Source organism: Danio aesculapii, chromosome 5 (genome assembly GCF_903798145.1).
Source record: "Danio aesculapii chromosome 5, fDanAes4.1, whole genome shotgun sequence".
Classification (NCBI taxonomy): domain Eukaryota; kingdom Metazoa; phylum Chordata; class Actinopteri; order Cypriniformes; family Danionidae; genus Danio; species Danio aesculapii.
The window spans coordinates 4,187,432-4,199,402 of record NC_079439.1 but is presented as its reverse complement, the minus strand read 5'-3'; the positions used below and the strand labels follow the sequence as shown (position 1 = coordinate 4,199,402).

General features: G+C 35.6%; 1 protein-coding gene across 1 annotated transcript; it reads right to left on the bottom strand.

Moving 5' to 3' along the window:
* Positions 1-2,037: 2,037 nt before the first annotated feature.
* rpain (RPA interacting protein) lies at positions 2,038-10,726 on the bottom strand. The gene is made up of 7 exons (XM_056456819.1): positions 10,545-10,726; positions 8,493-8,675; positions 6,299-6,371; positions 5,422-5,536; positions 4,695-4,758; positions 2,966-3,106; positions 2,038-2,153 (listed from the first exon to the last, which is right to left on the bottom strand). Exons 1-7 carry the CDS (start codon positions 10,614-10,616, stop codon positions 2,124-2,126), a joined length of 678 nt encoding a protein of 225 aa, XP_056312794.1. The 5' UTR covers positions 10,617-10,726; the 3' UTR covers positions 2,038-2,123.
* Between the last annotated feature and the right edge of the window lie 1,245 nt (positions 10,727-11,971).

The following is an 11,971-nucleotide window of genomic DNA, read 5'->3' as shown; positions in this document are numbered from 1 at the left end:
AATATTAATATAAATATTACAGGTGAATATATAAATATTACAAACGGAAACATTAGGGTGTTTGCACCTGACGAAACATGACAGAAATGTAAATACAGCCACTTAGAAGCAGAGAATAACATTACAGCACTGCACTCTAGCAAAATGGTCAGCTTTACAGTCTAATTAACACATATTAAACCTCTTTACCATTATTAAATGTAGATGCTGAATCACTGATGTGTGTTGTTTACACCGAGTCTCAGTTCTGAAGTTCAATTTCTAACGGTTTATCTTCAGATCTGAGGTGAAATATCTGCTGTATGACAATAAATGTCACATCATTAGCATTTAACACTGAATAAAGCACATAAATTGTACCTGAAGGGATCATTGTCAGTTCAGCTGCAAGAAAGCTGTTTCAAATATAAACATTTCAGGTGTTGGTTAAAACAAAAACTCCTTTTAATATGGAGAATAGTCCATCTATCGTGTGCTGTTGCTTTTAGTTAGAACACAACTTAAATCAGCCTTTGGGCTCGATCGCCAGACTCGCTCCTGTCCTCAATCTGGCAACCTGCGCTTGCGTTTGTTTTGATCCAGAAGTGCAATACCTGGTTTAACCACTGGGTGTCAAACTTACATACTGCACCTTTAACGATAGGCTAAATTTAACACTCTTAAGCTACGGTCACACCGGGCTTTGTGTGTGCGAAATTCTGTCGTGCGGTGCTGCAAAAAGGGGCGGGATTAAACAAGATGATTAGACATTTAAAAAAGCGAGCGATTGCTCCATGTTTTAAATTTCTGTCCAGAGAGGTCATGTTTTGATCCTCGATTGGTCTCACGCAGTCAAGTGATGCGATTTCACAGGTCAGAGTTCACCAAGCTTGAACTTTCCACTGCAGCGACATGCGAAACTTGACGCATGACCTTGCGTTTCCGGTCTGACGCATTCGCGTGCGTATGAATGGAAGTCTATGGGAAGAAGTCAAGTGTGACCGCAGCTTTAACCTACAAAATCCTTGCTACCATTATGCAAAAATAAATCACTTATTGAAGTCAGTTAAAAATAATGACATTAAAAGGCAAAATAGGAGTATAAAATGCTACAGTTCCACAACTGTAATGCTTAAATAACATTAGATATGCTTAACACTAATAGAATGTCCCAAGCTGAAGCACAGGGTGGGCCATTGATATGAATACACCTTAATAAACTTATTGGGAATTTCACAAGACTTTCACAAGTGTGCTTGGTTTTAAACGTAAAGTTATTCTTTCAGGAGTTGTTTAGAAGCCCCCTCACATATACAAATGTGCCACTAACAGGACGTTAATAGGACCACCCATTCGCATTTTATTAAGGTGCATCCATATAAATGGCCCACCCTGTATAATTAAGTTAAAGGGATAGTTCACCCAAAAATTAAAGTTTACACACCCTGGAGTGGTTCCAAACCTCTATACAAGTTTATTCTGTTGAACACAAACTCATATTTAGAAGACAGCTAAAAGCCTGTAACCATTGACCTCCGCAGTTTAAAATACATATACAGGTGGCACGGTGGCTCAGTGGTTAGCACTGTCGCCTCACAGCAAGAAAGTTGCTGGTTCGAGTCCCAGCTGAGTCAGTTGGCACTTCTGTGTGGAGTTTGCATGTTCTCCCCTTGTTGGCGTGGGTTTCCCTCCGGGTGCTCCGGTTTCCCCTCACAGTCCAAACACATGCGCTATAGGGGAATTAATGAACTAAATTGGCCGTAGTGTATGAGTGTGTGAAAGTGTATTTCCCCAGTACTGGGTTTTGGCTGAAATGGCATCCGCTGGGCAAAACATGCTGGAATAGTTGGTGGTTCATTCCACTGTGGCGACCCCTGAGCCAAATGAAAATACTTTTAGAAAAATAGTTTACATCTTTCTTCAAGATATATCTTTTTTCTACAACAAGGGTAAACTGAGACTCATTTTTGGGTGAACTGTCCCGTTAAGATTTAAATAACGGACCCATTTCTGAGCACTGTGTGATTGTCAGCTAAACAAAAACAGTGAAATCACATAATAGTTTAAAAATAATCCTTTATTTCACAGAAATATTCAGAACATTTAAAAGCCACCCATCAGACTCTTCATTGTGGATGAACCGCTCACACGACCACAGACAGGTAATCACACACCTGCAACAAACACACGAGAAACATTAACCCTGTTAATGTTCAAATTGACTCCCCTTTGGTTATGTTGGGGGCTGTTTTTGCCCCATTGACTTCCATTATAAATCACATGTTTTGATTGCAAAGCCATGACAGCTTATAATCATGCATTCCTGATTGTTGCTGGTTACTATTGATCATCAGGTGGCAGTATTAACCCTTTAGATAGGCCTGTGCAAAACAGTTTCCGTCTTTTATATGGAGCTTAGTGGAGTAAAACAGCAGATTATAGTGTGTGTGCAGAAATACATTTACTATGTTCTGAGAGCTGAGGGGCTTATTTAGATTTTCAGACATATCAAGTGCACAAATATCTCAAACACACACACTATACTCTCTCTGTATAAGTCCATATAAAAGCCAGAAACATATTGTCTTTTGCACCGTAACTGATGATCAACAGTAAATATTGCACATTTGACCTCTTCCCTACAGGGAAAAACCAGCAACAATCAGGAATACATGGTTATATGCTGTCATAGTTTTGCAATCAAAACATGTGATTATAATGGAAGTCAATGGGGCAAAAACAGCCCCCAACATAACCAAAGGGAGTACATTTACCCAGTGTATTGTTGAATTTGACAAATTTCAAAGCATTTTCCCAAAATATGTGTCAGAATAAGATGTCAACAAAAATCATTCAATTTGCTGACCAAGTTATGGCCAAATTAAGAGTCAAAATCAGCACAGAGTGGATGAAAACGTGCCGTTAAGCTGAGTGAAAGAGTTTAGAGTTGATAATGAATGAGTAAATGAATGGCTGCTATAACAACCTTGCAGCTGATCATGAGGTTTGTTGATTGGTCGGTGTTAAAGGCCATGGAGAAGCTGGGGTTGTGAAGACAGTCCTCCATGTGCTCATTCACTCGTCTTTCTAGAAGATTCTGCAAAACCTCCAATGTGACGTTTCTACCCTGTGGAGAGAATTCAAATGAAGAGATTCAGAGTGACGAGTCTGGGTTACCGTGTACTAATCCAGGTCTATTGCATTCGCAGTAACACTTGAATTAATAAGTTAACAATATTAACCATACTGCAATTCACATCCAGACTAATCTAATTAAATTAAAATGATAACAAAATTCCGCATGGATCGTCAAAATAGAGCCCTAAAGCTTCAAAGTGCAAAGCGCACGCATTAAAGCCATGTCTGAATCAACTTTAGATATTTGAAGGACTGAAAAATACGGAAAAAAATAGAAAAACTGACCACTTCACTAGCAATAAAACAGTTAAACAGAGCATCTGCAGCGCGAGAATGAGAGATGAGCCTCCTCATTATTTACTTTCACTCAGGATATGACAGTTTTTACCATTTTACTTCTGTTACATTAGTAACTCGGGCTGTCTCATCCATCAAACCCGTGCTTCTGCCCTCGGCCAATGAAAACACTTGAATACACCACCCCTCCCACTGATTAGCATAGGCTTTGCATACAGGTTGACGTTGAAAATGAAATGGAAAAATGAAACCTGAAATTAAGAAGTGTCAATAAAAGGAAAGCTTCATTTTACATTTTAGTTTGAATTGGGTCACTATTATAGCGTGAACGTTAAGAAGCTTTGTAAAAATTGTGTTTGCATTTTATTTTTCAGTTTGACTATTTTTTAATATTGGCAGTCTTGATGCAGAAATGCAGTGAAAATTAAATATTAAATCGGCAACTTCATTTTAATTATCTATTTGACAGGGATGATGTGTGGTCACAGTAAAAATGAGAATTAAATCATTTCATTTCATTTCAATTGTGGCAGATATTTAGCCAACAGTGTTTTATAATGAAATTAATTTGCTTTTCATTTTAATTTCCAATGTTTATTAATGATTATTATATAATATATATATAATATATGATTATTAATGATTTATTTAAAATCGGCAGGATTTACCTTCCATACATCCAGACTAATCTAATTAAATTAAAATAATAATGAAATTTAAGCTCTATTGCGTTTTTTTTTCCCCCAAGTCCAATGCTTAAACAGTAACATGCTCTGGTTAATTAATAGTCCATTAATAAGAAAATATTCACTATATTGCACTTCATCCAGACCAATCTAATTAAATTAAAATAATAATGAAATTTAAGCTCTATTGCGTATTTCTGGTTAATAAATCGTTCATTAATAATAGAATATTAACTAAATTTCACTTCATTAACAAACAAATGTACTGTACTAAATATTCATATAAATGAGATATGCAAGCATGCTGAAAACAACCATGTAGGATTATGTGTTAGGTTTCACTATTTTCACAAAGAAATGGCAAGTAACACACTGAAATATGTTGAAAGTATTAAGAGGAGATTAAAATGGTACGCTTAAAGATCACAACTTTTGTAAATAAAAACATTTGAACAAATAAACTGTTATAAGAAAGTACCATCTTAGATTCAATGCAGATTTAAGTCAACGTTAAATGATTTAAGTTGTTTTACAGCTGGTATTTCATTTTAAAACGCACTGCAATCTTTACCACATCTTGTAGAGTATACTTACAATAGTGTTGACATAAAGGCCACATGAACACATTGTAAAATGACTGTTGACGGTCAGATTATTCCTGCAGAAAGAAAAAAAAAAAATACATTTAGATTATGAGCTGTGAAATTATCATCAAATTACATTTTTATTTAAATCCAAAATAATAATAATAAAAAATAAATATTCAAAATGCTAATAATACTGCAGTTTTTACATTTGTTTACTTTTATTCCAGCTGGGGCTGGGCGATACGGCAAAAATGCAATCTCGATTATCATGTTCTATATTGAACGATAAACATTTCGATAGAAGTTGTTAATGCTTTCAAAATTAAGAGCATCTCATCAATAACTGAAGCCACAAAAATTAGAGGGTCCATTAAACACTCTCAGCAGCCGAATAATTGGTACATCTCTAATATTAACACACTTTCAGATTCCCATTGTTGCACATTTCTGCAGTGTGATTGGCTCTTAGATCAATACAGAGTAAAAGAAGTCCTGCGCTTATTGTTATTGGCTTCAATTTGATCAGGATTCAATATAATATTGTTTATCAGCCCAGCATTAATTCCAGCCAAACTAAAAGAAGACTTTCTCCAGAGGAAAAATATAACAGGAAATACTGAGAAATGTGTCCTTGCTCTGTTAAACATCACTTGGGAAATATTAGAACAATGGTCTACAACTCTACCTACTGTATAAAAGAAAAAAAGGTTGGTTTTGCTGATAATGAGACTTACGCATGACATATAGGGCAGATGATCTGTCCACCTTGATCCATTCCCTCCAACACTGAATCTAAATACTGCTCTTCATACCGCATGCTGTTATTATACTCCTCTAGAATTGCGAGCTCTGATGGAGAGACACAAACATTAATATTAAAGAAGACCTATTATGCAAAACTCACTTATATAAAGTAGAATAAACAGTTGAGTCAGCAGTGTGTGAATATAACCAGCTACTTGTATTAAAAATGTATTCGTTGTATTTTTTTTTTTTGACATTCTCCCTTTGTACGTGTCAGAGGGGAAAGCCCCGCCCACTAGTGACCATCTCTCTCTCATTAGCATAGAATGTTAGTCTAGTTTTTGAATCTGACTCACCATAGCTCCGCCCTCTTTTGAAAAAGAGCACAATCTCATTTAAATTTAAAGGGACAGTCACCAAAACGCTGCAAAGAGGATTAAAGCCTAAAAGGGTCCGTTTCAGAGAGTTAGAGAACATTATAGGTGTGATATTTTGAGCTGAAACTTCACACACACTCTCTAGAGCAGTGTTTCCCAACCCTGTTCCTGAAGGCACACCAACAGTCCACATTTTCAACCTCTCCCTCATCAAACACACCTGAATCAACTTATCATAACATCAGAAGAGACTCCAACACCTGAAATGAATGGGTCAGATAATGGAGACATCCAAAATATGTACTGTTGGTGTGCCTCCAGGAACAGGGTAGGGAAACACTGCTCTAGAGACATCAGAGACTTACCTTACATCATGTCAAAATAGGTCTCCTTTAATATTACACACAATCTGTACACTTTTTAACCATCATGACAGCTTGTAAACTCTCTTTATTTTGTAAACAATCTGCAATAATGAGAAAAGGCCAACCTTGTGCAATAAGCTCCTGCTGAATTTCCTCAAATGCTGAAAGTTCGTCAAACTCTTGCTGTTGTGTGTAAACCTGAGCAGTTAAAACACAAGGACAGAGGCTTCATTCAACCAAACTTTACACTGTTTTCATGTGCTCTGATGTACATCCATCATACTGTACATCTCAAATCTTTTAATACATCTAAACCAAAAAAAAATATCACACTGAAAATAAATGTTTGTAGAGAACTTTGAATGAAACGCTCTTGTTGGTTTCAATGTTGATCTTCCTTGTCAGGACCAGCATCAAGACATAGTTTATCAGCATATGCTGGTTCCCATCCCCCCCGAGTTCGAGAGAGATTAATTTTATTGCCATTTCAGCTTCTATGGCTGTCATCAAGTCATCAAGTTTACCACATTTTTTAAATTTATAAATACCACTTTTCTATAATTATAAAAATATTCTTACAATTAAAAGTCATCAACAGCAATAAATAACAAACAAGGTAAAACATATAAATAATAGTAGTAGTAATAATAGTAATAATAGTAATAATAATAATAATAATAATAATAATAATAATAATAGTAATAATAATAATAATAATATACAAGAATTTTTTATAAGTTAAAAAATTTAAGGTTTACTTTTGATTAAAAAATAATAATAATAAAATAAAAAAAAAATAAAATAAAAAAAAAAGTACAATTTTAGAAGTATTCACATTTAAAAATATTTCATTTAAAGTCTCTCCAGATAAAAATTGTTGTCTAAACACATTAAAAATGGGGCATCCACAATAATGTGTTTTACAGTTTGATTTCTGTTGCAATATAGACATTTTGGGGGTTCTTCTCCTTTGAGTAAATGTTCACGTGTGAGTCTCGTGTGTCCAATACGGCATCTTCTATAAACAATTTCATCATGTCTTGACTTAAAAAATAAATTAGATTTTCTTCCTATTTCTGGCTTAATTTCAAAAAGTTTATTATTTTCTGCGCACTGATCCCATTATGTTTGCCATTTGTTGAGAATATAGCCTTTTGGGTTTTTTTTTTCAATAGGGTTGTGTCTAATTGTTCTGTAATTATGTCTAATTGTTATGATTTGTGGCAGGTAGCCATGTAATAAGCATGGGGGGCAACTTCCAGGACAGTTGTTTTCACAGAACAGAGCCTTTTCACATTTGCGGTTTTCTCAATAGCAGAAGTTATCATAGTTGGTAACTCAGAGCGCAGTGAACAGGACAACAAATCTTTTTTTTTATTTATTTTTTTTTACACAATCCCATTTACTGAAATAATAATAAAAGAAACACTCCACGATGGTGTTATAAGTCTGATAACGGCAGCCAGAAGAGAGAATAACATCAGATTTACTGTCCTGTCCATAGACACTGCATTACAAACACCTCGCACAAGTGGTCATTTTTTTTTTGGTAACTTAATGGAAACATTATATAATACATACATAAATATACACAGTTGAAGTCAGAATTATTAGCCCCGTTTATTTTTGTCCCCAATTTCTGTTGAACAGAGAGATTTTTCTTCATAATAGTTAATAACTCATCTCTAATAACTGATTTCTTTTATCTTTGCCATGATGACAGTAAATAATATTAGACTAGATATTTTTAAGACACTTCTATACAGCTTAAAGTGACATTTAAAGGCTTAACTAGGTTAATTAGGTTAACTAGGCAGGTTAGGGTAATTAGGCAGGTTATTATATAATGATGGTTTGTTCTGTAGACTATTAAAAAATATATAGCTTAAAGGGGCTAATAATATTGACCTTAAAATGGTTCATAAAAGATTTAAAACTGCTTTTATTCTAGCCGAAATAAAACAAATAAGACTTTCTCCAGAAGAAAAAATATTATCAGACATACTGTGAAAATTTCCTGAATCTGTTAAACATCATTTGGGAAATATTTAAGAAAGGAAAAAAATTAAAAGGCTAATAAAGCTGACTTCAACTTTATATACACTTTAAAAAAAAAATCTAAATATTTCGTTCAACGAGTCGTAACGGTCTTGTTAAAAGCGTCCATAAACTCCTCAGTCTTATTTAACAGTGCTCCGCTTTGCATCGGGCTGCTGATAAACCTGTCAGGCTTTATTCTGCAATAACAACCTGCTGGATGTACTTCATCCCCAACATATATTGTGCATCAGAACCAGTTGAAGACAGCGCAATACACACATCTGGGATGGGGTTTCCGTCCCAAAGTGAGGGCAGGCTGTGGCTGGACTGTAAAGCGCTCCACTCCTCCTCCATCACCTCCTGCACCAGCAGAGAACGCTTGCAGTTTCCAGAGACGTCACTCATCTGTCTGAACTTCTCCAGCAGCCGAGAGCGACTGTTCTTCAGACGCTCCACACAGCGCTAGAGACACACAGACAGACAGAAAGAAAGAATGAAAGACGCTGGGCACTGTGAGTTCTGGATGCATTTATTATGGTTAAAGTTGATCGCGACATTAATAAAAAAAAAATAAAAAAAAGTATATTAATTTTAAGATAAATGTATAAATAAAAAGATCAACAACTCTATGTGTATCATTTACAGCAGTTTGTTTCAATGTCACTGTTCGTTTTAAATGAGTTTATATCACTTTGTGTGTAAAGAATAGTTTAAACGTTTTGCTTGCATAAATTATTTGATTTATACTCGAAGTAAAATAAATATATACAACGATTAACCTCACACTTAACTGACTATCAATAGCACTCAGTTGTTATTCCTTTTGTTTTACCTGTTTGTTTTAGAGAGAGAGTGAAAGAGAGAGAGAGAGAAAGAGAGAGAGAGAGATATACACTCTGGTTTCCCCCACAGTCCAAAGACACGCGGTACAGGTGAATTGGGTAGGCTAAATTGTCCGCAGTGTATGAGTGTGTGTATGGGTGTTTCCCAGGGATGGGTTGTGGCTGGAAGGGCATCCGCTGTGTAAAAACGTGCTGGATAAGTTGGCGGTTCATTCCGCTGTGGCGACTCCGGATTAATAAAGGGACTAAGCCGAAAAGAAAATGAATGAATGAATATAAATAAAAACGCAGCTAAACCAACTCAGACTTTAGGCATTTGTTAACCTTTCCTGCTCTGTCCCGGAGAATGTTTAGAAATAGCAGTGGAGACTCATTTACTGCTCCAGGGCCTAAGAACATTTATTTAGGGGTTAACTCCCTTCTCTTCAATTGCAGCCGGCGAATGAACGAAGACACACCTAACTTAATCCAAGCGTTTATTACTCTCAAAGTTGTACAGTATAACGGTCACCAAAAAGGGAACATTACAGAAAAACTGTCTGATTGCAAACGCAGCCCCCCTCTTTAAAGTCCCCAACCATTTTACAACACATTTATGTACTTCTATCTGGTGAGTTGAAGTGCTTCTAATATCCTCATTTGTATGTCATATTGGATAAAAGTGCCTAAACTAATAAAAAAAATAAATATATAAAGTATATATTACCTAAAGTATATATAAGGGTATATATTACCTTAAAGTATACCTTAAAGTTTCTGTGGAGGGTGTTTTGTTAGATTATTGTACAGGTTTAGACCATTCATGATTTATTGTTATGGTACGGTAAAAATATAACACTTCTTCGAATTTTTAAGATGAATAAACGAGAAACATGACCATTGTCGTTACTGGAAAAGACATTAAAATAACAATACAATGATAATAACACAAACAGTAGCAATGCAGTGTGCTTTTTACATTCATCATGTTCTGTAGGGGGAAAAGATCATGTTTCTTTCTCTTATAACACTAATTAACATTCATTCATTCATACATACAGCTGGTCTTGTTTGCAAAACACACTTCACATGGAATATATATATATATATATATATATATATATATATATATATATATATATATATATATATATATATATATATAGGATTTCAACCACTCAGTGCCTACTTGTTTGTTTTTTAACCTTAAAGTTTCTGAGTAGATATTTTGTTAGATTATTATACAAGTTTTGACTTGTTAAATTATTCATGATTTATTGTTATGGTAAAAAAAATAACACTTCATCAAATTTTTAAGATGAATTAAACGAGAACCATGACGAAAATAACAATTTAATGACATAAATACATAGACTGTAGAAACGCAGTGTCCTATTTACATTCATCATGTTCTGTGGGGAAAATATAACTAGTATCTTTCCCTAATAACACCTTTGTTGACAGTTTTTAAGAGCTTCTCTACCACCGCAATAGTAAACATGACATTTACCTTCCGGTATGTTTCTTTCCATGGTGGAGTCGTGCCTTTATACATGGATCTGTGTCTCTGTACCGCGTCCATAATTCAACTAACAAGAAAACAACAGTCTAAGCAGAGCTCAAGACTTAAGAACATAAACTTAAAGCCATCGACGGGTCGCTAATCAGCCATTTATATTCTTCCGCTGACGCGCTGCATTTCCGGAAGCTGTTTTAACGGTCATGGGATTTGTAGTCCGTTATCTCTTCGAGCAAGTGTAATAGGTTATTTCAGTCAGATACAGTAAATGCTCGTTTTAAATTAGCTAGTTTCTGTTATTTTCTTTTCGGCTTAGTCCCATAATTAATCCGGGGTCGCCACAGCAGGATGAACCGCTAACTTATCCAGCACATGTTTTACGCAGTGGATGCCCTTCCAGCTGCAACATCCATACACATTCATTCACACTCATACACTATGGATAATTTAGCCAACCCAATTCACCTGTACCACATGTATTTGGACTGTGGGGGAAACAACCTGCTTGCTATAAGGCGACAGTGCTAACCACTGAGCCACTGTGTTGCTCTAACAAAAATATTATCATTCTTAATATTTCCTATGCTCTAAACTTTTATTAACCCTGCAATATGCTGATCTATTCCAACGTGTATGACATAAATACTCACAAATAAAGTCAGGGTTAAATGCAATGGCAGCCTAACTAGGCCACATTTACCGACCAAATAGACTCTTACCAGAAATAGCTGCCAATATTAGCACTAGCATGATGTCACAGCAAATCAATAGCCAGGACAGAGATCAACTCTTACATCATTTACAGGTGAAGTCTGAAACCGCTCAGCTTTTAATCAGTGAGTTTTGATCACTTTATCAGGCTTGACCTTTGACCTGCAGCGGCGCGCACTCAGCTTGCAGCATTTCTCAGTGAGCAGTTTGTGAAGAGCGAATAACACCAGATTAGCTGCTGTGCTGCTCAGTGGTTAGCACTGTCGCGCACAGCAAGAAGGTCGCTGGATTGAGTCCCGACTGGGTCAGTTGGCATTTCTGTGTGGAGTTTGCATGTTATTTATTGGTATGAGTTTCTTCCGGGTGCTCCGGTTTCCCCCACAGTCCAAACACATGCGCTGTAGGTGAATTGAATAAACTAAATTGTCCTTAGTGTAGTGTTTATGAGAGTGTATGGGAGTTTCTCAGTACTGGGTTGCGGCTGGAAGGGCATCCGCTGCGTACAACATATGGTGGAATAGTTGACGGTTCATTCCACTGTGGTGACACCTTATGAATAAGGGGACTAAGCCAAAGGAAAATGAATGAAATTATATAAAAAATACATGTAAATATTTTGGTTTTGAGTTTTTTTTTATATTTTATGAATATTTTATTACTTTTAATTATTTTTTCACTCTTCCCCCTCTGAATGCAGTTTAATTTGT

Excerpts from the sequence above, each read along its gene's own strand:
- rpain (XM_056456819.1), bottom strand. The coding sequence starts at position 10,616 with ATGGACGCGGTACAGAGACACAGATCCATGTATAAAGGCACGACTCCA. Across the intron at positions 4,759-5,421 it reads ATCTGCCCTATATGTCATGC|GAATAATCTGACCGTCAACA; the intron begins GTAAGTCTCATT and ends TTCTTTCTGCAG. Across the intron at positions 2,154-2,965 it reads ACCTCATGATCAGCTGCAAG|GTGTGTGATTACCTGTCTGT; the intron begins GTTGTTATAGCA and ends TGTTTGTTGCAG.